The sequence below is a fragment of the Cenococcum geophilum genome (genome assembly GCF_001692895.1).
Source record: "Cenococcum geophilum 1.58 unplaced genomic scaffold K441scaffold_2, whole genome shotgun sequence".
NCBI lineage: Eukaryota > Fungi > Ascomycota > Dothideomycetes > Gloniales > Gloniaceae > Cenococcum > Cenococcum geophilum.
Window position 1 is genome coordinate 1,631,780 of NW_027137560.1, and position 24,712 is coordinate 1,656,491.

The 24,712-nt window shown below is 46.9% G+C and overlaps 9 protein-coding genes across 9 annotated transcripts; 7 read left to right on the forward strand and 2 right to left on the reverse strand.

The window, feature by feature from the left end:
• Positions 1-5,069: 5,069 nt before the first annotated feature.
• Positions 5,070-5,618, forward strand: K441DRAFT_533475 (uncharacterized protein; the record flags this gene model as incomplete). Its single annotated transcript, XM_067642288.1, has 1 exon — positions 5,070-5,618. One exon carries the CDS (start codon positions 5,070-5,072, stop codon positions 5,616-5,618), a length of 549 nt encoding a protein of 182 aa, XP_067509769.1.
• A 181-nt stretch (positions 5,619-5,799) lies between these two features.
• On the forward strand, positions 5,800-8,099 carry K441DRAFT_98134 (terpenoid cyclases/Protein prenyltransferase). Its single transcript, XM_067654579.1, has 7 exons — positions 5,800-6,484; positions 6,655-6,846; positions 6,897-6,971; positions 7,019-7,146; positions 7,194-7,311; positions 7,368-7,637; positions 7,696-8,099. Exons 1-7 carry the CDS (start codon positions 5,982-5,984, stop codon positions 7,961-7,963), a joined length of 1,554 nt encoding a protein of 517 aa, XP_067509770.1. The 5' UTR covers positions 5,800-5,981; the 3' UTR covers positions 7,964-8,099.
• A 195-nt stretch (positions 8,100-8,294) lies between these two features.
• On the reverse strand, positions 8,295-8,736 carry K441DRAFT_534689 (uncharacterized protein; the record flags this gene model as incomplete). Its single annotated transcript, XM_067642335.1, has 2 exons — positions 8,295-8,516; positions 8,632-8,736. 2 exons carry the CDS (start codon positions 8,734-8,736, stop codon positions 8,295-8,297), a joined length of 327 nt encoding a protein of 108 aa, XP_067509771.1.
• Positions 8,737-11,347: 2,611 nt separating this feature from the next.
• Positions 11,348-12,544, forward strand: K441DRAFT_98139 (uncharacterized protein). Its single transcript, XM_067654580.1, has 2 exons — positions 11,348-11,585; positions 11,860-12,544. The coding sequence occupies exons 1-2, from the start codon at positions 11,561-11,563 to the stop codon at positions 12,339-12,341; spliced, it is 507 nt and encodes a 168-aa protein (XP_067509772.1). The 5' UTR covers positions 11,348-11,560; the 3' UTR covers positions 12,342-12,544.
• Positions 12,545-15,217: 2,673 nt separating this feature from the next.
• Positions 15,218-15,664, forward strand: K441DRAFT_463524 (uncharacterized protein; the record flags this gene model as incomplete). Its single annotated transcript, XM_067641799.1, has 1 exon — positions 15,218-15,664. A coding segment is annotated over one exon (447 nt), but the record flags the coding sequence as incomplete, so codon positions are not given.
• Positions 15,665-16,764: 1,100 nt separating this feature from the next.
• On the forward strand, positions 16,765-17,127 carry K441DRAFT_625793 (uncharacterized protein; the record flags this gene model as incomplete). The annotated part of the gene is made up of 1 exon (XM_067646112.1): positions 16,765-17,127. A coding segment is annotated over one exon (363 nt), but the record flags the coding sequence as incomplete, so codon positions are not given.
• Positions 17,128-19,063: 1,936 nt separating this feature from the next.
• Positions 19,064-20,817, reverse strand: K441DRAFT_683694 (mannose-1-phosphate guanyltransferase; the record flags this gene model as incomplete). Its single annotated transcript, XM_067651717.1, has 5 exons — positions 19,064-19,083; positions 19,139-20,015; positions 20,075-20,221; positions 20,318-20,361; positions 20,736-20,817. The coding sequence occupies 5 exons, from the start codon at positions 20,815-20,817 to the stop codon at positions 19,064-19,066; spliced, it is 1,170 nt and encodes a 389-aa protein (XP_067509775.1).
• Positions 20,818-23,294: 2,477 nt separating this feature from the next.
• K441DRAFT_98299 (uncharacterized protein) lies at positions 23,295-23,954 on the forward strand. Its single transcript, XM_067654581.1, has one exon. The coding sequence runs from the start codon at positions 23,415-23,417 to the stop codon at positions 23,868-23,870; it is 456 nt and encodes a 151-aa protein (XP_067509776.1). The 5' UTR covers positions 23,295-23,414; the 3' UTR covers positions 23,871-23,954.
• Positions 23,955-24,046: 92 nt separating this feature from the next.
• On the forward strand, positions 24,047-24,405 carry K441DRAFT_651111 (uncharacterized protein; the record flags this gene model as incomplete). The annotated part of the gene is made up of 1 exon (XM_067647139.1): positions 24,047-24,405. A coding segment is annotated over one exon (310 nt), but the record flags the coding sequence as incomplete, so codon positions are not given.
• Positions 24,406-24,712: the final 307 nt, after the last annotated feature.

Sequence of the window (24,712 nt, forward strand, 5' to 3'; positions counted from 1 at the left end):
GTATAGCTGCTTTTGGTTTATATAGGAGCTAAAATCCTTAGGGGCAGTATATTAATTGTATATAGGCATTATAATACGGCTCCTATATAGCAAGGATATAATATTTCTCTAGGTTTAGGCTGTCTAGTAAGGGCCTTATAAGACAGTAGTTTGTATTACCGCAGTTATACTATATAATAGATAGGTGGCGGACCCTTAGTAAGGGTCCTTCGCCTCTCCTTTATTCCTTACTTCTTCTGTTTTTACTTTCTCTAGAATATTTAGAACTTCTATCTCTTATATCTATACCCTAGTTACTACTTATTTTATATAGAGCTTTCTATTCCCATATCTTGTATTTTTACTAGCGCTTCTATATCTAAATCTGTTATTATCTTTAGTTCTTCCCCTATTTTTACTAGTTGGCTATATACCCTTTAAGAGTTAGCTATAAATGTTATATTTGCCGCGTTAAGTCTAATTCTTAATTATTCTAGTTTTAAGCTTGCTATAGCTGTCTATAAGGGTCTTTTTATAGGGTGTCCTCTCCCTTATGTTCCCTATAACCCTTATATCCCTATATAGTCTAATATTATTACGCGGCGTCACTTCTAGCCCGTTAAGGCTTGGGATGGCTAGCCTAGCCCCCTAGTATTAAAGGTAGGAAACGCTAGAAAGGTACCTATACCCCCCTAGCTTATCACCTATTGTTTCTATTTATATAACCTAGCGTATAGTTATTCCCGCAGCTATTAAGCCCTTACCTTCCATCTCCTATATTTAATGTAGTCTTCTCTCTCCCACGCCTTATATATGCTTTAGTAGCAGTTTACGCATTTTATTTAGTCTTAATTTAAGCAATGTCTTGTATTATAGGGGCCTATATAGTAGCCGCAGCACACCTATACTACGTATGTGGATTAGGTGTGTCCCTATTATATATAGTAATAGTATTATTCTAGGCGGAGTCTATAGTTATAGAGCCTTATATTATATATAAGGCTATTTATAATAATACCTTTTTAAATAAGGAGTTTTTGTATTTCTGGTATATATATGCTAATAATAAGGGAGCTATACGTTTAACTGGCGCCTCCCTAGCGAGTCTCTAGCGACCCTTATATTTTTTTATTATTCTCATTATATACTTAGTTTATATTTTCCTATTATAGCTATTAGATTTAGGTAATCTTAAGTCCTAATATAAGGCGTTCCGTTTATTTTACTATCTTATATATAGTTGCTATATTATCCACCTAGCGTTCCTTTTCTACCCTAAGGCTTAGGGGAACTGCTAAGACTTTAACTAGGTAATCTTCGCGGAGCACCCTTATACTAATACGTTTTCCTAGCCTATCCCCTGCCCTTACGGCTCGTTTCTTTACCTATTAGTCCCTTAGGGTAACTCTAATATCTCCGCTCCTAAGGTATTAGACTATAATAGCGTTGTAGACCTCTTTATAAATCTTTATAAGGACTTCTATTTTTAATTATCCCCTAAGCCCCTCTACTTTTTCTATATTTGGTTATATTATAATTATATACCCGGATATTATCTTTAGGGGGGTAGGTTCCCTATATTATAAAAGCGTAGCTATAGTAGCCTAAATACGGTTCGCTGGTAAGGAAAGATTTTATTTATTTTTAATTTTACTTAGCCGTTAGAGGATTTAATTAAGGGTTTACTAGAGGGGCGCCTAAGGTTTACTAGACTAGCAAAGCCATTTTACTAGCTATATTAGTTCGTTATAGCTAATAGTTGCTCCCCTATAACTATAGATACTAAACGCGTCTAATAGGCTTTGTATTTTATTAGATGCCTTTTTAATAGAGGTCTTTCCGCTTTATAGTGTGGTATTCGCCCGTTCTTATTATAGAGGGCTATTGCTGGGCGTGGTTCTAGTGGACGCGCGCAAGTGCGAACCACCGTTGTTTAACGTGTACCTCCCCTGCGATGCGTACATCTTAGGGGGATTCTCTAGGTGTTTTTTTAGGGTTCTTTAGTTGGTTTTGGTCTTTTTTAGGCCAGGTGCAGCAAGAGCTCCAGTTATTAGCTTTATATAGTTTATATATAATATAACACTATAGGAAGACATAGAGATATTATTATTTTAGGCAAATTATAGGTATAGGCCTAAAATATTATTATTACCATAATAAGTAAAGAAAATAAGTAGTATAGTAAAAGAAAAAATAAAGACTCTAATAAACCTTTATAAGGACCTCTATTTTATAATAAAAATAGTATTAAAAAAGATAAAAAAAAGTACTATAATGCTAAGAGATCTAAGGGACCAAATCTTAAGGAGGGGGATAAAGTGTAGCTATTATATAAAAATTTTACGAGTTAATAACTGAGCAAGAAGTTAGATTACGTTAGACTAGGACTATTTAAAATTATAGCTAAGATTTTAGAAGTTATATATAGACTTAACTTACCAGTAAAGATAAAAATCTACCCTATATAGTATATTGTAATACTAGAGCTAGCGTATAAAGATATAAAGCTACTAGTTTACAAAGTAGATATATATAGAGGATAAGAGGAAGACAAATAGCAAGTTTTAAAGATTGTTAATTATAAAAACATTAATAATAAAATATAGTATAAAGTAAAGTAGATAGGCTATAATAAGACTACCTAGAAACTACTAAAGAACCTAAAGAACGCTATAGGAAAGGTATAAGAGTATTAAAAGAGAATGGGTTAGGCAATATTAAGAAGGAGCTAAAGATAAAAGGATTATCTAAGGGATCTATTACCGGTATATAAGTTATTTCTACCTTGACTTAATTAGAGTCCTTTTTAGCCTTCTTAGCCTTAAGCTCTACTAAACCTTACTCTACTAGGCGAAACTTCTTAGAATTTACCTTTTTACGCACCTTTTTAAGATAAAGTAGTTAAATAGATACAGCCAAATAAGCCTTAGTAATATAATACTAAGCTTTTATAATCTTCTGTTCTACCTTATAAAAATAATAATGTTTATCTAGAGCTAATAAGAGTTCTTTATTAAGCTTTATAGTAGTAGATTAAATATAAAACCCTATAGCAAATTAGATAAGGAAGTTATAGACTTTAAAGATTAATAAGACGCGTATATTTAGCGTTAAAGACGGACTAAATATTACAGGATGATTATATATTCGCTCGCGTACACCTAGTACAAAAAGAAGGTTAGCAACTAGATAGAGCCGCAATCGCAATATATATTAACTTCTTCTCTATATAATAAGAATAAGGAGATATAATTTCACTAAGTAAAAGAATTGTTAAAATTATATAAGTATAATGCTTAAATATAAATGATTTAATAGGAGGTATTAAAAATAATAAAGGTTATTAAATAAAAAACGGGAATGCTATACCTCTAATAGACGACTTAGAGATAGGAGATATCTTTAAGGATAAAGATAAAAAGGAGGGGGATAGTATTATAGACCTTATATCGGCAGTAATATAACTACTAAAAAAAGATATAAATAGGTTAGTTAAGATAGTATAGGAGGCACTAGAACTAATTAAGCTATAGGATAAGGGGTAACTAAGTTATATAGCTAGTTATGTTATAAGTTTAGAATATAGAATCTATAAAGTCTGTCAAAACGTTATATACTTAAATCGTTTAATATACTAACGTACTAAACCTTTACTATAGGGAGGAGTTATATATTTAAGGACTACAGTCCCTACCTAGATAGTTTTCTTCTTTATAGTAAATCTCAAAATATAATTAGAGTTAATTTATTAGGCAACCACTTTACTAGTTATTATTACGTTATTGACTTCTTGTTTATCTATATACCTAGCCTATTAACAAGTTTACCATAGTTCCTACTACAAGGCTTCATTACACTTAGTACATTTCTTAGGCGCAGTATTATATATTTAAAGGACTATAGTCCCTACCTAGATAGTTCTCTTCTTTGTAGTAAATCTTAGAATATAATTAGAGTTAATCTATTAGGCACTTACTCCATACATTACGTTGATTGTTTGTTTACCTATATACTCAGCCCATTAACAAGCCCACCGTAGTATTTCCTACAAGGCTTCGTTACACAAATCGCCTCCATATTTATAATCTGTCAATTCGTGCGCCTTTTAGTGTTACCCGTTTTGTAATTGGTGGCGGCTACTACCGTGGCTTATTTAAAAATGTAATTAAGTCGATTGTTCGGCGAGGCTCTATATAAGGCTCCATATTTGACTTCGCATAATGCGTGATTAACGTTGATGAGCGATTTAAATGAGCCCCTCTCTGCCACCAGGCCTCTATCGCGACTCCCTACTTTGGTGTAGCAATGGAGCCTCCTCAGCTAACACCCTCTCTGCGATTGACGCTTTCTATACCTTTGCCCACCTCCTATAGAAGCCGTAGTAGAGTTACAGTGACGCCCGCGGCGCCCGCGACGCCCTAAAAATAAGCTTATTGCGATTACGAAGGTTATTATTGCATATGGCTTGCAAATGCGATAGCAGTATACTTTGGCGCGTATGTAAAAGCTCCATATTAAAATGGAATATAGAACTGGAGCTCGAAGCTACATATTGAAATGGTGCCAAGAACCTCATATACAATATAGCTTGCAAATTTGCCGCGCTTACCGATATGGAGGAGCTCCATATTCAAAAGTCGTCAGATTTACCGAACGACCACCTCATATTTATAGGCTCCATTTCGGTTACAATATGGAGGTGCAACCGAACGACCCTTAATTTTTAAAGCGGCAGTATAAGTCGCTAAGCTTAAATAGGCAAGCGGTAAGGCCCAACCGTCAAAAACCCATAAGCTACGTTATTGGTAAACAAACCTTCGGACTGCCCCAGTTCCCCGCCGGGTATGCGAAGATGTTCGGCTCCCCTGCATCGATGCATGCCTGGCAGAAGCCCGAGAAAAAGCATGTCAGTCGCCGGGGAATGGTCACAAGATGCAGGATCTACCTAATATCTCGCCGTTAATGACGACGGGAGGCTGCAGTACTCCGGTCCACTGACATAAACCTTATTGAGCTCCCGAGAATTGCGTTGATTCTTGTCATCATATCCTCCCTCCCGTATCTACCCCACAGCCGTATCGAACCTCATCATGGCTCATGTCGGTGCTCTACCCCAGATCAATCGCCATATCACTACGCACGATGCCAATGGCAAAGCAATCTTCTCAAACGATATCCCAGAAATGAACCCAATGAAGCCAAATTCCGATGGTATTGCCTTCGCGCTGAGTTACACCACAAAAGGGTTCCCAGTGGACCTTACGAACGACACCGATATAAATGTCTATCGAGGATATCTAGAGGATGCTCCTGGATTAGTCGTCTCGGGTGGCACTGTATTGCGACATGTCGATATCCCGCCAAATACGAAATGTGCCATGCACAGGACTGTGAGCTTGGACTATGGCGCAGTGCTAGAGGGAGAGGTTGAACTGCTGCTGGACAGTGGAGAGAAGAAGTTGATGAAGAGGGGCGATGTGGCTATCCAGAGAGGGACAATGCATCAGTGGATCAATCCTAGCCAGACGGAATGGACGAGGATGCTCTTCGTGTTGCAGCCATGCAAGCCTCTTACGGTGGCTGGGGAGACGTTCGGAGAGGAGTTGGCCGGTATGGCAGGAGTTCGCGAGTCAGACTAAACGTTAGAGCAAGTTTCGCATCGCAGTCAACCTGTGATATATCCGCCATATGATTTGAGAGGGTTGACAGTTTGGTGTTGAGCTTTCTCTGCCTATATGACTCCTGGTACAGCCTCGGTTGCCAAGGCCAAACTAGCGCCCAATATATCATTGAACACTGCGATTGTGCAAAATTGCTTCGAGAAGTGAAGAGGTGCCGATTATTTTTCCGAAAACAAAGAATGCAAGGTCTTGAAGCCTTAAGGCCTTGGGTCGCATATGTAATTGCCTTATCCGGATACTGACCAGAGAACAATACTAGCCTCTTCGACCCTGCAACCAGTCAACTGATCCTATAATTCTATTATTCTCCAACCACTGCAGATGCCCTTTTCTACCCCTTTGAGAAACAAGCGTCGAAAAGTGCAATTCAAACCCAGCATGGCCTCTCAGCCGACTTCTACACAAACTCCATCCGCAAGGCTACAAGAAATTCTCACGTCAGAACGTATCCAAGAGCTTTCCGAATCAGAAGAGTTCGAGGATATGGACACAGAACCTGCAGAAGCCCTAACCCCACAGCTAGCAAAGTTCCACCTTGTCCAGTCGCCCTTAAGAGACGAGTTAGAGACTGAAACTTCAGATGCTCAGGATCAGACAGTGGAGGATATATTGCCCTTCTTAACAGAGAATCCATACGAATTTGATCTCAATTCTCATGGCATCCCTACATTGCAGCGCTCGAGACACATTTCGTTTCTACATCATGCCCTTGGATCGTACCCTGCGAGAATGGCTGCTATGGACGCTGCGCGACCTTGGATACTCTATTGGAGTCTTCAAGGCTTGACCTGCCTCGGGGAGGACGTCTCCAAATATCAGGAGCGGTAGGTGCAATATCTTTCGTTTTTTCATCATATCAAAGATCTCCTATTTTATTTTAACCTTGCAATCAAAATCCATCCCAACCGGAATTCATCTGGCAATGTCCAATTGACTGCGTCTTGTTTTGAAATACCATGGCTGAATGCAACTTTGACAAATGACGCTGTACAAGCAAAATTTTCAACTTAGCTCTGATATATAAGAGCAGTGTCACATATACCCTCTCACCCTGCCAAAACCCTACCGGCGGGTTCGGTGGTGGACACGGCCAGCTCTCCCATCTGGCGGTATCTTACGCAGCGGTCCTCAGTCTCGTCATGGTTGGAGGTAAAGAGGCATATGAGATGATCGATCGAAAGGCAATGTACGTTATCGCATGCATCATACATCACTCTAGTCTAAGAGTCATCCAAGGTGGCACTGGTTAGGGAATGTGAAGCAGCGGGACGGCGGCTTCACCATGGCGTCCGGAGGCGAAGAAGACATCCGGTAAATTGGCACCCTCTCTACTACCGTCACAAATGCTGACTAAATAGCGGCGCCTTCTGTGCCATGGTCATCATCGCTTTGCTCAACCTCCCCCTCGAGCTCCCGCCCGAGTCACCCGCTCGAATCAAGGGCGACGAAACATTCCTCACCAATCTGCCTGAATGGGTGGCGCGATGTCAGCAACCCCTCATCTACCCAAAGCCCAATGCTGACAGAACACAGGCCAAACATACGAAGGCGGCATGTCCGACTCTCCCGGGGACGAAGCGCATGGTGCCTACGCCTTCTGCGCACTGGGCTGCCTATGCATCGTCGGTGCGCCCTATGACACTATGACCAAGTCCTTCCCCCTCCCCTGTACTCAGTCTGAACCACTTTCACTAACAGAGGCCGCAGATATCTCGACATCCCCGCCCTCCTCGCCTGGCTCACCGCGCGCCAGACGAGCCCCGAAGGCGGCTTCACCGGCCGCACTAACAAGCTTGTCGATGGCTGCTACAGCCACTGGGTTGGTGGGTGCTGGGCGCTTCTTGAAGCGGCCCTCCTAGGTCCCAGGAAGACGGCTAGCCTACCGAAGGAACGGCTTTGGGACCGCGAGGCGCTGGCTAGGTATATTCTGTGCTGCTGCCAGGGGCCGAATGGCGGGCTGAGGGATAAGCCTTGGAAGTGCGTTGCATTCTTTAGGAGACTGGTTAGGGATAACACTGATGTTGGTGCTTTGCAGACAGCCGGACGCGTATCACACGTGCTATAACCTTGCAGGACTGAGCGCGGTGCAGCATCGCTATGTGTATGATTCGGAGAAGGAGTCAGAGTTCGAGGCGTCGCCATTGAGTGCGGCATTTAAGTGGGCTGTTGCGGAGGATATGGAGGAGAAGAATGAAGTTTGGGATGAGACGGATAAGGTTGAATTGATTCATCCGGTCTTTGTGGTGCCATTAGGGAAAGCAGAGGCGATTAGACGGTATTTTGAAGAAAAGGTTGGGTTTTGAGCGATGTTGGTAGGTGAAGTGGAGTGGACTTGGACGAGGCAGTTTCGGTGGTAGGGGATTGTCATGCAGGTTCTAACCCCCAGTGAAAGAATACGGGAGACGTCACATAAATCAGAAAAGGGAGGGTAGGTAACTTGAATAGAGCAGTTGCGCCTTCCCGGGTGGGAATCGGCCCAAACCCAGTATCTGAATATGTCCGCACGCCTGTTTCGACTTCATCTCACGCCATCACACGTCACTTGAACATCACTTCGGACCACAAAGCTTCTTCGATGTCGTTAAATTCAATTGGATTCCACATCAACATCTATGTTCCTGCACGATCTAGCATCTACGCATCCCCATCCATATATACCGTCATGACACCCCCAGGCATGGCGACCTTACCCTTAAGCTCAGCCTTAAGCTCTTTGTGCGCATCGCAGTCTTCGTCGTAGTACTTCATATCTTCAAGCGAGGAGAAAACGGTGCGGCCGCAGACAGTGAAGCCGTTGTTGCGCGGGTCGTCGTAGGTCTTGAAGGCACGGACACCGAGGATGTAGGGTTTGCCGTCCTGGAGGATGTTAATTAAGTGAGACCAACCGGGTGGCGGAGCTAGAGGGCAGACAATCGTAGGAGTGATCGAGGGAGCAATCAGCTATGGAGGAATTGTGAGTGGAATTAATTACCTTGACTGCAGTCCCCTGGAGGGTGGAATATTTGGCGAGGGCTGCTTCAATGTCGGATTCCGAGGGTATTTTGAATAGGGTTATACGGATAATTTGCTTAGACATTGTGGGAAGACGTTTGTAGCTAATGAAATGGGATAAAAGTTTTGTGGTTTCTCTAGAATTCAGAATGATGAGAGAATTGGCTGTGAGAGCTCAAGGTTGATGGTAGCTATGGGATGGAGGTCTTCTAAGCTTTTCAGGGCTCAAGAGAAGCTTTTTATAGTTTCTGCTAACTGTTTCGGGCTTTACAGATGCTATAGAGCTCCCCGGTATATATCGGAGCTGGTGTTGAAGTTGTATTCGGATACCGAGCAGCTGCCGACGATGGTTTTACGGACCGCGTGAGGGGACATACCCACCATCTTAGAACTCCTATTAGTAATCCCCCTCTCAATAACTAGCATGACTAGCACGGCTGGCAGACTGGATCTCCAGATGGCTCGATCACTGGATCGCGTCGCTGCTTCATCGTCGGGCCCGTAGAGTCGTGCAAAGAGGCCCCACACGCAGCAATCGGCATTGTGGAGGGACGGTCCATGGAGTGTCTCACAAGGCTGATCTCATAATTGGAGAGAGGGCACGAAATGAACCGGTGGGTCTGAAAGATGGCGGAAGTAAGTCGGTTAGGTCGAGAGACGTTGTTTTCACGACATGAAGACGTGCCGTACGCACAACATCAAAAATACATGTGGTGACGGCGTTGACTATGGTGGTGGACTTGTGCATAGGGCAGAGCTGCCCATCTTCCTTCGAGCAGGCCAAAGTAACTCCTCCCCAGCGCGCCCTCACCGCCTTTCTTCTCGATTGCGCAGGCTTCCTGGATACTTGTATGCGTAACACAAGAAACCCTGGCACGACATCTCGAACCTCTTTAATTCTATCCGTTTCTAGGGCAGGCATCCTTCTCGGAACTCCCCTCCATCCCAACGTGCTCAACCATTTCTACCCCGCCTCCGCCTGACAGTCCTTGCGTTATCCAAGCCTTGGTCCCGGCGCCAAAGGTACCTTGATCCTGTACGTACCTCCACTTCCCTTGCTCTACTGCGAATTCGCTGGCATCCACTCTCACTACTTCGAGCTCCGCGCATATCGCGTTGGTTCTAATTTGTGTCTAAGATTTCCTAAGAAGTCTAATGGTTTAAATTGTGTGCTTCACGTTCCCGCAGGGGCTTGTCACTCGTTAAATCAAGCGATGCGATTGCCTGCCTGGTCGATGCAGCGAAGCCCAGCCCACACACCCCCCTTTAAAATGCCAATATGGCGAGATTACCTGCGGAATGCGGCAGGTCAGTTCGGATAATATGTGGAAGCGTTCGGCACATTGCTTTCTTAGGATCGACTCTGCATCCCCCAAGTCGCCCTCGCCAGGAACGCCGTCACCCCCTGTTCACCCCCTAGCTCGGGGCAGCAGCAGTAGCGACTGATTTCGAGATTGAGGAGCACTCTCTTCGAAAACTCTCCGCAGCTTTCCCTGACCTCTCAAACGGCGACTCATGCTCGCAAGCAGCCCGTACAGCTAGCAGCCGTTGGTCGTGCCCCGTTTGGGTCTATGGCGCAGATAGTTCCACTCGAAAGTATCAAGCGTCTGCCAACTCACCACGCATGCATGAGCACGGTCGTCCGGGGTGTGTGCAACAACATCTGTGGTAACACCAACCCCGTTGCCCTCTCTTAAACGCTCAATCAATTTTTAACTCCTGACCCTGGAGCCAGGAGGCAGCCTGCCATTCTTGATGTGACGCTTAGACACTTTTTCAAGCCACCATGTTCTGCACCCAAAATCAGTCACGATAGCGTGTCAACCTCCCCTCCAGTAATCCCTCCCCCCAAGCGCGATGGCCGCGCTTTGAATTGGCACGGAACAGGCAAGCTCGATCTCCTAGGCCCAATTTTCATCCCGGGTCAGCTTTTTCAGGCGCTGCTGCCCCGTCTTCTACGTGCCTTCCTCTCGACCAAGCATCGCGTCGTCGAAGGGGGCCAAGCTGTCGTGTAGTCACTTGGGGTCACGGAGCAGCTTGCAGCATCTGACGTTGCGGTGCTTTGTCGTCCCCTTCGAATTACTGCACTGCATTAGCGGCCGCCAAAGGAGCTCTCAATTACGGAGCTTGTTCAAATCATAGCTCAATTCATGTGCTGCGCTGCGGAGTTTTGGTACTTTGTCAACGTTGCCATATCAGGCTGCTCGCGATGCCGATCTAAAGGTCAAGAGAATGCTTGACGTACGGAGCACAGAGCTTTTTTTTTCCCGATCACCAGCCGTCAGTACGCTACTGGTGCAGCTGAGTGGCGAAATGAAGTGATGTCCCCTCTGGCGAGAACCGGTGAACCTATGCCTTACGGAGCTTGAAGTTATCAAGTAGCTAACATTCTGGAACCCTGTCTTTACTGGCGAAAACTTACGCCAACACATCAATATGGGTCTTTCGCACAGAGCCGCAACAAAAGCCCGCAGATTATTCATTTGAGACGTCCAATGCTCTCGGACCCCAAGACAGCCGGACTCAAGTCGGATGCATATCCAGACATGCCCTGCTGCACCCGCTGCTGCAATAAATTACACTCTGTCCCGCTGTTGGAGGCATATGTCCCCCCCATCCCATTTCACTTTCTGCAGGCCACTCACTCTCCCTTGCTGTTAACTTTTCGATAGCAATTGCCAACCACCTAGACAGCTGTCACTCCTCACATTGGTAGTTGTCAAGCCTCCGAACGCATCTACCGTCGTACGACAGGAGCCACGATTCGACTTTGGGCCTGATATCGTCCCCCCTCGAAGCTGCGTGGCAGTAAGGCTGGAGTCCTTCAGGGTTCTACACTCGAGATCCGCCAGTCCCACGTCAAGCCATTCACTCACATCCAATTACCTCCCCCGACATCCCTCGACATCATGGAATACATTATGTACCTGACAGGTAAGAGTCGCTCTGTTCTTTTTCGAAGGTGTTGTCTGGGTACCACGATCATGGAAACCCAACGGAAAATCAAACAAACAAATAAGTGGATGCACATACTATTGGTTTTGGGAGTGTGCCTGAAGCCTTGATGCCACCATAACGTGCCGTTCCTGGCCAAGGGAAATGGCTCCTCAGCGAAATGTGACGCTCTTTCGTGGGAGCTGCTTGAATTTCGACGATCTTTCTATGCAAGCCTCTTACTATCCCTCCACTAACAATTTCATCTTCGCAGGGTTATGCAACCGCCGCCACTGGCCCGACCCGCTTTACGAATGCTATCGAACGCGGCAGGGCTACACCTGCACCGTTCGGGTCAATAACAGGGAGTATTCTACGGATGTGGAATACGAGACGGATGAGTTGGCTCGCAACGCAGCAGCCACCCGCGCCTACATGATCTGTAGAAACTTCTCTGTCAACGATGGAATGTATCCTGGCCAAAGACAAGGCCAAGGAGGCGTCATCCAGGGGCTACCGGTAGCCATTGGCACCGGCCGACGCAACACATACTCCCAGGACTACGACAGTGGGAGTAGTACATATGCGGAAGCTGGAAGCGGGGGAAGCAGCCCCAGAAGTAGTGACTGCGGGCTCGACTCCGAAAGCAGACGATCCAGTAAGTCATCCACGACTGGATTCTGCTATTGTGGTCGAGGGGCCATCCGAGCATACGAGAGGTGCAACTCTTGCCTGCAAGAGGGTGCGTTGAACTAGTTCTGGCTAGTGTGATGAAGCATGAAGCATGAAGTATGAGGCACGAGCCATGGGCATGGGGCATAGGGCATAGGGCATGGGGCATGGGGTATGGGGGCATGGGGTATGGGGGCATGGGGTATGGGGGCATAGGAACACGACGAAGACCAAAATTCACCATCATCGGCTAAAGACTTGAAGAGCTCAAGCTCAGCGAATACCAACGAATGTAATGGACGACCTGACGAATCATGATCTGACGAACAACATACTGCGGAACGATTTACGATTTTCTCTCTCCTCAACGTTCTTCCTATTTCGAGCGGTTTCCATTCTCACTCTTAGGCGCAGGGCTTATTTCAGATTTTCCTCCAAATTCATAATTCATTGTCTCTCGTTAAGAATTTTTTGGCGGTAAGCATAGCGTATGGCATTGAAGCGTTCCGCAGAACTATGGTGGCTATTTTCCTGCTTTTCCCATTATGCTAAGCATTATATCCCCTCGTTTGTACCAGGAAAGGTTCCAAAACGGCCGCAATTCTACATAATGTTGATGAGGAGCAATGGCAGTTCATTAATCTTGCAGAAATGCAGATCGAGCTCTCTTTTTCGGTTAGATATTACATTTCTCTTCGTTTCTAGGGATGTGGGTCAGGTCAAGGAAATAAACAGTTCTTTCTCCTGATATTCTTGCTGTTCTGTCCAACCAATCATAGTCAGGGTGCATCCTACGGCTACCAACATATTCTCCACCCCGGTCTCAAAGAAAACCCCCGGTCAGTCCTACCCGTCCAATCGTTTACTCCGCGCGAGGCCTCCCATTCGACGATCTTCTCTGGAATCCATTCGTTCACGGTTAGGCGTGTTTTTCTCGGCAATGACTCTTTGCGTGAATGAGATTGGCGCTATGTTTGGGCGGTACGGTGAAGATCAGGCCTATTCCCGGCCAACATTGGTTTGAACGACCATGGTCCACAGAACTTTATTTCAACACCCAACCTTCACCTAACCTTCACCTTCAATCATCTCATCACCTCCTTTGAGGACATGGCTTGACTCTTCTTTCACTCTTCTTTGACTCTCTACCTCCATATGCCCCGATTGTCACACAAACGTCAGCGTCGAGTTCCCCAGAGGTTGAGTTAGGGGCTGACAGTCTCCTCAAACGCTGATGCTAATTCGCCTGATACGGCATCATGGCTTTCTCGCCACCTCAATATTCGACTGTTATGATTGGTTCCGTCAATCCAGCGAAGATACTCGCGATAACACTTTAGATTCAAGACTCGTAAGTTACCTCCACTGAACATCCACAATGAGCCCCTCCACCAAGTCATACTTCAATAGAACCATAGCCGTCACTGGCTTTTTCACATCAGAATTTGTTGAGAACTCTAATGTCGAACATATTTTTCGAGCGGTATGCGCTCTAACTGTCCACCTGTAAAGCTCTCACTATCTGTCGAACGGACTCGTGTGTTGATTGATCTATGAAAGAAAATGAGGCTATATATACATAAGGAAGTAGACTAAGTCGGTGACCGAGTCTGTGACCGAGTCGATAGTAAGACGGTGACAAGTACCTCCGATTCAGGTCGACACTATCCCTTTCTTACTTCTCCTGTAAAATTTCTCTGGATTTCGCCACAGTGCCCCAGCTACTGGGTATTGCAACTTAAACCTCACTCCATCATTAAATATGGACGTACACGATGCTGGCCAGGACCAAATGCACAACATGAACAAAATAACAGAGCACCAGGCGTTGAAGTCGAAGCAAAGCACTCGAAAACCCTCCAGAATCGAAACGCCCAAGGACCTCTGGATTTTCCAAACCGCCCTGGTTTCCAAGATGGACCAGGCTCAAAATATCCTAACCATTATCCTCTTACAGAATTCCCTGACCATCTGAGCCCGCCAAACCAGCAATCCCTAGACCTCGTGAGCCACCGGGACCTCCGAACCCTGGCCAGAGCCGCTGGACCTCTTCCTGGCCTACCCCTCACCACCCCCAGGTCCACCAGCCGCTCCAGACCGACCCCCATTTTCTGAAGATGACCACAAACCGCTCCTTCATAACATCCACATCATCACGCACGAATGCATGGAAGGTGGATACGAAGGAGTCACATCACCGCCGTCCACGATGGGTCTCAAGTCGATCCAGCTAACTACGTGAAGCTTGAAGACCTCCCCCAACTCTAGACGGAAGACGCCAGCGAACACATGAACGAGCATGGGGGGTGATCACAGCCCAGAGCATGAAACCTGCGCACCTGCCCAGGCATGGTCCTCCGGATATGGATGCCGCACGACAGCTCAAGGGACTCGATGCATGGCCCTCCGCACGAGCCTCCGCATAGTCCCGAGCATGGTCCGCCGTTAGGTGGGTCGAAGGAAAAAGGGGGGTTGCGGAGGACATTATCGTTCCAGCGGCCCGCCCGAGGGAGCGGTAGATACAGTGGGCCGGTACGGCGGCGGAGCCGGCGACGGCGACGATGGTGCGTGGCGCGGCACTGACGAGCAGTGGCGGGTGGGCCTGGGACGGACCTGGACAGAGTTGGTAACAAGCAAGCTGGCTTGACTAGCTCGCTCGCTTGCTTGATTAGTAATCAAGCAAGCCAGCAAGCCAAAAGGCCTAATTTTGGCAAGCCAGCAAGCCCAAGTAGGCCCAGCTTGCTTGCTTGCTTGCCCGCTTGATAGGAATTATATATATAGGGTTTTGGTTGAGAGCCCAATCTGGTGATACACTTTTGGTGTTGAGTTTTGCCGATTTTGCTCGTGTAATTATTTTTCCGCGCCGAACCTCCTCGCGCACAAGTCGCGATCTAGAGTTAGGGAGATCTCTCCCTTGCACCCTCCTAAAACACGACCAATCTAGGAGCTATATACTAGCCCTGCTATCAGTTATGCCCCAAGACCTTACCGAAGCCAACCTAAACGCAATAGCTACCCCAACGCCCACAATTGCACTTTCCGAAGCTGTCGCTCCAGATGCTTCCCCGCCATCAGATGATAGCGATCCCGAGACAAATTACGATGGAATTGATTGGGAACGACTCGGGCGATACCAGAAGCCGTTTAAAGCCTTAGAAAGGGGCCAGAGCTTTATCTACAAGTATGGATATCGGCTTCAACATCGTAGTAGTAAGCGACTGTTCTGGGAATGCAAGTATTGCCATCAGCATGGTATACCGGGCGGCCGATTCGACGTTACCGCTGCTACCTCTTCTGCGTCCCGACACCTTGCAGAGGAAAAGAAGGGCCATGGCTACAATAAGCAGGGCGAAATTGAATTCGAGAAGAAGCGGAAGGCAACAATACTTGAAGTTCTCAATAAAAAGCACACAATCTCTCAAGGCCTTGCGAATGATCTCATTGGCGGCTTTAATAAGAACACCTTCCAGCAAGCTGTAATTGAGTGGATTACTGAGAACAATCATCCTCTACGAGAAGTCGAAACACCTTCCTTTCGTACTATGATAGCTGCTGCCAATCCCGACGCTGAGAGATGGATTTGGAAAACGCATCGATCAATTCGGCTTCACGTAATGCAGAACTATGAGGCCTACCAGCCAGCCGTAATCGATGAGCTCGCGAACGCCCGCTCAAAGCTTCATTTCTCATTTGACGGCTGGACTACACGTAGTGGCAAACACTCCCTTACTGGCGTATGCGTTCACCACCTTAATCGCGAAGGCAAGGTAGTAGACTACTTAATTGCTCTACCAGAGCAACTTGGCCGCCACACAGGAATTAACTACGCCAAAGTAGTGAGCAGCGTTCTTACCCATTTTGGCGTCAGTAAAGAGAGGCTTGGCTGTTTTATTACTGACAACGCCGCCAATAACGGTATCTGCCTAGATCATCTGTCTCTTAAGTTTGGTTTCAAGAAGGAGACTTGCTGGATCCGGTGCGCAGCTCACACCCTCAATCTTGTGGCCCAGTCGATTTTATTTGGAAAAGATAAAGACGCCTATGAGAATGAGGATGCAAATATACCAGTACGTTGACTGATAAATCTTAACTTCCTACTCCCTTACTAATTTCTACTGAGCAGGACGAAGAACGTTTCCTTGAAGAATGGCGAAAGGAAGGTCCTCTCGGCGTTCTTATCAATATCCTTAATTCTATTACTACACCTCAGCTTCATTAAATCTTTGAGGATTACCAGCGATCGGAGCAGAGCAATCTACCAGCAGCCGGCGTTAAAATCCTTCAGGTGATAAAGCCAGTTAAAACTAGATAGAATAGTTATCACGACGCCTTCGCCCGAGCTGTCCTTCTTCGCGGCGCAATCGATTCAATCGCGCAATATATAATTACAAAGTATGAGAAGGAAGTGGCTCCTCTAATAGCCAAGGGAAAGAAGGTGCCTCCACCTCCGCCAGTTATCGCAGGTGGAGCTTTAGACTCTTACGATTGGGACGTTATCATCAACTACATTGACATTCTATCACCAATTCGCGAAGCCACTAAGCTGCTTGAAGCCAGAGGCAAGTCGGGCCTGCATGGAGCGATTTGGGAGGTTATTCCTACATTCGATTGGCTGCTCAAGCTCTTTGAGGAAAGGAAGGCTCGAGTAGCTGAAGCAACAGCAGAAAGCTATCCAGATCAAGAACCAATTGAGGACCACTACGCGATCAACCTCAACCGTGGCTGGTTAAAGCTTAACAAGTATTTCGAGAAGCTTGATACGACTCCCGTCTACTACGCAGCTGTTCTGCTTTATCCTCTCTACAAGAACTTCTGCAAGCACGCATGGGCAGATCGCCCCGATTGGCTGATTAAAAACGACGCGGCTTTCCTTAACCTTTGGCTTCTATATAAAGCTCATCCAGAGCCTTTAACTACGTCACCAACCCAGTCGCAGAAACGAACACACGCGGCGTCGGGTAGAGACGACTACATTCGTGCTAATACTCGTTGCTCTCAAAGCCTCGCCGACGCCGACGAATACGAGACTTGGAAGGCTCAAGAGCCTCTCAAAGACGATCATCCGCTTGCGCACGATCCTATATTATATTGGTGGCAGGAACGAACAACTCGGCCAAGGCTCTTAAAGATGGCTCTAGATATATTGACTATACCGGCCACAAGCGATGACTGCGAGCGAGCGTTCAGTGAAGCTGGTGATCTTTTAGAGCCGCGTCGCTCAAGGCTTCGCCCTGACATTATCGCTGCCTTGCAGTGTAGCCGCAGCTATAAAAAGATGGGCTTTAAAAGATCTAGTATAAGTAGTAAGTTCGCCACAATCTATATAGGAAAAAGCTGACATCTAGATGCTTCAGCTGTAGCGTCCTCATTACCAAAGCCTCTCTCAAAGCCTCACTCAGAGCCTCTCACAGAGCCTCGCTCAGACCCTCCCTCGAAGCCTCCCTCGAAGCCTCCCTCGAAGCGTTCCTCTAAGCCTCCCTCGAAGCGTTCCTCGAAGCCGTCCTCAACACCACGCCAAGCCTCGTGATAACCACTGCGCAACTACACCGTATAATTACTACAAGTCGTGGCCGCGGAGGAACTTTTGGGTGGCTTATAGCCCTAATTTTGTATATAACACCAAAAATTCTATACAAAGTCAATCAAGCGGTCAAGCAAGCAAGCAAGCCGAACGATTTCGATCAAGCAAGCCAAGCCAGCAAGCTCAAGGTGCCCAAAATTGCAAGCCAGCAAGCTGAGGGCTCTCAGCTTGGCTTGCTTGCTTGTTACCCACTCTGGACCTGGAAACGGCGTTGGAGGGGATGCGGGTGCGCGTGTGGCGCAGTTAGGCTCTTCGTTTGCGTTCGCGCTCTTGGTTGGTTTTGCGGTCAGGATGGTTGTCGTGACTTTCGGGCTTGTTGGTGCTAGGTGTAGGCGAAGAGGGAGCAGGTGAGGGAGCGGGCGGGGCTGGAAGGGGATGCGAAGCGGAGGTAGGTAGGTCGTGAGGCTGGGGAGGGAGTTGGTTTGGCTGGAGGGCAGCGTTTGCTTCTGGCGTGCTGATCGATTGACTTTTACGAGCACATGGTAGAGTAAGGACTGTGCGTTATCTACATTAAAAGTTAGGCTGAATGTAAGTAGTGCAAAAGTAGTAGAAATCAGGAAACATGGCCCTTACCATGATCCCGTGAAAGATAGGGGGGTCCTCATCAGCAGCCAGCCCAGACAAGTCAAACACCGGGAATCAACAAAGGTAAAGAATAAGCTAAGGACGAAATTACGTGAAACTTCGGATAAAATCAACAAAGTGTGTACCACTCTACGGACTCCTCATTCGCGATGCACGGTCTACCAAACACGCAATATACCCCCTCTTTCCCCGCTAGATGCAAAAGCCCGCTAACCTGGAAAAAAACCCCCAAAAGGAAGTAACCCCAACTTTCGAATAATTAAGTCCATATGCAATACCCACCACACATAGGTAAAGCCCAGACCCTAACCAAGAGAATTAGGAAAACTGACCAATCAAACCAGAGATATATCTACTGCAAAAACCTAGCGTAGTCCTAGCCCGTTTCGTGACTTATTTTCCCCTTTTCTTTATTTCTTGCTGTGACGCCGGTGGGAAAAGAGTAGAGATTCATGACACCAAAGAAAGAAAAAGAACTCGAAATTATGCCAGGGGGATGAGGCCGATGAAGGGGAATGGGATTATTTACAATAAGGTGCAAAAACGATTAAAGGGCTATAGGTGGATAGGGTTTGCCGGACCAGCGCGCGCAGGAAGGGAGTCGAATGCCGTGGATGATTAGGTGGAGGAAGTAAAGTTTTCACATGATGATGGAAGGAGCTGTTTTTTTATGAATTAGTATCTGAACATGTGAGGTATACAAGTGAGAACTTACAGTCCACGTTCGCCTTGATGGACTTGTGTGGCAGAACGAAGCCACCATTAACGTATATTTCATCACCAATGGAGACATCATCTCCCAAAACGGTGACGTTCTCCAATCGGGCCCACTTGCCCACGGAGCTGTTCCAGCCGACAATGGTCGACTTAATCCAGGCATGGTCTTTTACTTTGCTGTTCTCGAGGAGAACACATCGCTGCAACCTCACACCGTTGCCAACCACGACGCCAGGCCCAATTGTAACATTGGGACCGATACGGCAGTTCTTACCAATCTTGGCAGTGGAATCAATAAGCACGTTGCCGCCGTGCACGAAAGATTCCGATGCTGGCGTAAGCAACTTGGAACCCTTCTTGCTCAGGGATGAGAGGTAAAGGCATGTCCCGGAAAGGAAATCCTTTGGCTGCCCAACGTCCATCCAGAAGCCCTCTAAATCAAATGAGTGTAGTTGCCCATCCTTACAGATGGCGGGGAAAGTCTCCTGCTCGATGGAGGTGGGTCGGAGCTCGATGCGGTTCAATACACTGGGATTCAGGATGTAAATACCAGCATTGATACGGTTGCCTACGAATTCGACGGGCTTCTCGACGAAGCGGTCAATTCTTGAGGGGTGGCTAGGCTTGTGAACAACAACACCGTATTTTGAGGGCTCCTCGACCTTGGTGACGATGATCGTGCCCTCCTCACCATGCGACCTGTGGAATTCGGCTAGCTTCTTAAAGGGGTACTCGCAGATGACATCAGAGTTAAGGACGAAGAAGGGAGAGTCGTCTTTGCCGAGGATACCTTCTGCAAGCTTGAGGGGGCCTGCAGTGCCAAGGGGTTCGGTCTCGACGGAGAATTCGATCTTGACATTGTACATCTCTTCATACTGCACAGCACCGACTATTAGTATATCCCCACACACGCCAATGTCCGGTATCGACTAACTTTCTTCAAGGCCTTTGTCATGATCTCGGGCCTGTAATTTACAGCAAGCACAATGTCGGTGACCCCTGCGGCAGCCAAGCTTTCGACCTGATGCTGGATCATAGGCTTGTTCGCGAACTCGACCAGCGGTTTCGGCAGCGTAAGGGTCTGAGAAGGCGGTCAGTCGGCCATATCGTTGAGCTCTGCATTCCCGGTACTCGAGGATCTTCAGAGACATAGAAGTGCAACGGTGGAGAGGCATACGAGAGGCCGTAGACGGGTTCCAAACCCTCCAACGAGAATGAGAGCTATACAGAGATCATGTTTTAGCGAGAATGCCTAAACCGGTGTTACAACGAGCACGAACCTTTCATGTTGCGAAGCCGAAGTGATGTTTCTGCTTGGGTCCGGGATATGTTCTAGGGCAGCGATTGAGCCTTAGAACAAAAGTAAACAAGTGCTTCCAAGAAACCGAAGGGCGGAGCAGAGAGTCGGAGTATATAGGGTACGAGGCTGGTATTGCTGAATGGTGATGTTGTTGAGTCGAGGACAGCTGGCTTCGCAATTTAGCTTTAGAGTTGCTTCACCTTTTTGTCACTAGCGATGCTGAGCTTACTCGAGCGAGCCTCCCGTGGCTCCCTATCCACTGCAAGGGCGTCCCTTTGCCGAGATTTGCTGGGACCCCCTTTAAGCTTCCACATCCAGCTACCCGCCCAGTAACGCTCCCGCAACGTCGTATTCCACACCGGGTGTGCCGAATTCATTGGCCGGCACCTATCACGCGGCCATAATTTTTCTCTCGCCTGGTATAAAGACAGCCCTCACTGGGCTCTGTGCTCAAGTCATGTCACCGCCTCGCGCCAGACTCCTCCCTTAGCTTTCAGCACCTTGCCCACGCGGGATGATGATATGGTGAGGCGAAATTGCGGAGAGAAAAAGAACAGATTTCGCTCGTCACACCGTCAATCACCGCCATCGTCCATGTGGAGAACCATCAGTTGACCACCGAGTGGCTCAGCTCGCTGGGCTGATGAAATCCCAAGGGCCCCCGCGAATCGCCGCGACGACTGACCAGAAGCCACTGCACATGATCTCCCCCAAGGAATCCAGGCCAAACATTCACGTTTCAGGATCAAATACAATTGTAAAAATAATTACGCAGCCCCCAAACTATTTCTCAACTAAATGTGATACCCGATGCCCCAAGGCTCTGGCACAAACCGAATTAAAATCATGCTGATAGGCGCAAAGATCAATTCTTAACTACATCAACGGTTCACCATATCCACAAACCCATACCACCTCAATGGTATCAGTAAGGTAATACAAACACTCCCCTTCCTTGATTCGACAACAAACTACTCCGGCGCATCTCACGATCCCTCACCTTTCCTCACCTTCCATCCCGTCCTCTTCACCACCAAACCTAAACTCCACACCCAATTACCCCTCTCATACCTCCACAAGCCCAACCCCACGCATCGCGCCTCATTCCTCCACATCCGCCTTATTCATAACCGTCCAATGCGGCCTCCAACCCCCCCTCCCCTGGACCCTGCTCACTCAGCCAATCTAGCCATCCACCCCTCAGCGCGTCCCGGATTTGCCGCACCTCCTGAGCATCCTGCCCGACGCCTGAGAGGGCGAGCAGGATCTGTGCGAGGCGCGAGCGCGGCAGCGCGTGAAAGAGGGAGGTGTGCTTCTGTGCGGTTGAGGTGGGGCGGGGGGAGCGGAGAGCATTGAAGAGGGTCGAGGTCAGCAACGAGCCATAGCAGCGACAAGCCCAACACCACCGCAACCGCAACCCGGGCTTGGACTGGTTGCCTGCTGCTGCTGCTGCCGCCACGGAGGAAAGATGTCGATCGGACATTCTTTGACACTTGATTTCGACGTCAACTGACTGTACACGGGATGTAGTAGGATTCGTTTCATAGCATCACAGGGTTTGTTTCAGTGTCTCGTCAAAATCTACAAAGTCTATACGTCATCTCGCGAAATCCGCCCGCATCGCGTTGTCAGGTTTCTCCTAGATATTCACCGCATATACAATATACGCTTCTGATATTTCTATAAATCCGCTGGCCTCTCTGACTCTGAATCTCTCTACGATTGCGAATGCTTGGGTGGACTCAAAAACTCGTTAATTCGATGACCTATCCGATACTTTGTAATCCGTGTAAATTTGTATTTCGGAGATCTATGTATGTTCTTCTCATGCACTTGCAGTGGCATCTGGACGTTGCGGATTCAGCCGAATTCCGGGAGATTTGCGAAATGGCTGCTTGGGAGCACGCCCGGTACTATGAGGCAGATACCTTTCAATCGATTAAGCTTAGTCCCGGGCCAAACGTCCTACTTCCTATCTTCAATCTATTCTTCTATTACCATATCCTCACATTCAGCCCGGCTCATCGGAAACTAGAAGAGCCTCATATGCCGGCATACGCCTCATACAAAACACATGCTCAGACCCTTCTTGATTGATGGGTTTGATACGCCCAGTCATCTTTCTTCACATACTACCTAGTGAAATAAATGGAAGCATCGGAGCAACCGCTCTTCAAAGCTAGAGGAACCTCCGCGGTCTACCGTGGGTATTTTCTCGCCGGCCTCCTTAGCTCACACGGAGTTCTAATCTTTCACAGTCGAAAAGCCCTTCATGCAGGTTCGTGGAATCGATGGACTCACGGCAAACCGTACGAACATATTACTCCAACCTATGTCTTCCCGATACCAAGGCGTATACATCTCAGTTTATATAGGGAAGGCTGTTATTTCGGCGGGGTCCGTATACCAGATGCCTAAAAACCCTGACCACTGATGATGTTCCTATAGCTAGTGCATACGTGGATCTAGAGCCGTCAACAAGAATTTCGGGCGAAGAGATTTAGGCACGACCAAGGCAATGGCATGAATGGTCAGGGGGGTTCCACTCGCAAACCCCTTCGTCCACAACCTTCAGGGAGGGCGACTCCTCAGGTCTGGTGGAGCAGTTCATCTTCCCACGAAGTCAGCTGAAGCAGGCGTCTTCATTCCCCATTCTGTCTCTCCTGATAGGTCAGCCGATTTTGTTAGGCAATTGGGGGCATTCTTCGCGAAAAAGACGAAGAAGAAGCTCTGAGTTGTCACTGTACTGCCTGAGGGGGATCCTCATTTTAAGTCTCGAACATAGAAAGCGTGTGAGGATGGCCTAGGGGAATCACATGAGATCCAATCACCACAATCAACCAAGTAATTCACGTGATAATGCAACATCTAACGGCGAATCCCAAATGCCTAGCTCCCTTTAAAACCCAAGGCAGTCGGTATGAGTAAGTCAGACGCCTAAAATATTTGGAAGTGCGGGGGCCCTCTTTCGATCATGCTCAGCGCTAGGCTCGAGGAAATTCATTCTCAAGTTAATCGAACAAATTGTACTGTCACACTTCACCCATTACCCACCGGGCCTCTCTCCAGTTGGAAGATGGATCCATCCGTATTCAATAACCACCTAGCACCCACAGAACGAATACCATGGAAGGAAGACGAACATGAAGTGGAGGAGGGAGAAGAGGAGGAAGAGGAGGAAGAGGGAAAGACGGTCTGCTGGCTACCCAACAAATTCCTACCCATACGTTTCGTCTGCCATCTCCGGCCGCCTCAAAAACACTCAGGCTTAGAATCGGCACAATTAACACTCAAGCCGTTCGAATCACAGAGAAAAATACTTACCACCATTTGCGTGGCTATGCAGAACGAACGAATGCACCAATTGAATTGCCATGTTCAGAAGAAGTCAGTGGTCTTAAGAATATTTTTATTCATTCATAACGAATGATATGCATTGAATTTTTTTTTCCCTTAAGAATTGAATTATTCATAAGCTTATGAATATATATATATGGATTTTTTAAAGCTTTTGTCACTGGTTTTAGTAATAAATGCATGTATATTTTAGCCAAATATTTATTCAATTTATAAGCGCGCCAAAATATTCATAATTTAAATGCATGTAATGAATAGAGCTTACCTAGGCTATATTCATTACATGCATTCAAATCATGAATATTTTTGGCGCGTTTATGAATTGAATGAATATTTGGCTAAAATATGCATGCATTCATTACTAAGGCCACTGAGAAGAAGTGCTAGCTTAAGTATTTCAAGAACCAGTACGACGAAGTTTACTAGAACGAGTTCGAGCCGAGCCAACACTGAGCCTAGGGCATTTCTAGCACAATTGGGAAACAGATTTTTGGCAATATTTGTCTATATTGCGTCGCTCTCCTTCATGCCTTTTTGTCAGAACTCGTGTGTAGGTTGACCTACGAAGAAAAGAGACTGTATACAAGTAAATGAGTCATAGATACCCCTGATCTATACCCTTCTGGGAAGGTAACATCGCTCGGTCGATACTTTTCCAGTAGTCCACCGGGCCTACGAAGTGACACTGCACCCGGACAACTTTCACCAGGTGTACGACGTTCCTGTTAGGATTCTATGCACCTAGGGACCCAAGCACCTATAATTAATCTTGACATCATCATTGTTACCTGAAAATGCTCGACAGCACAAAGAAGGATAATGATAAAGATGTATTGGTTGCTGATAATCTCAATTATTATCTATGTTATGATTACTATTAGTATTATTCACCAGCTGAAGGGATAGCATACTAAC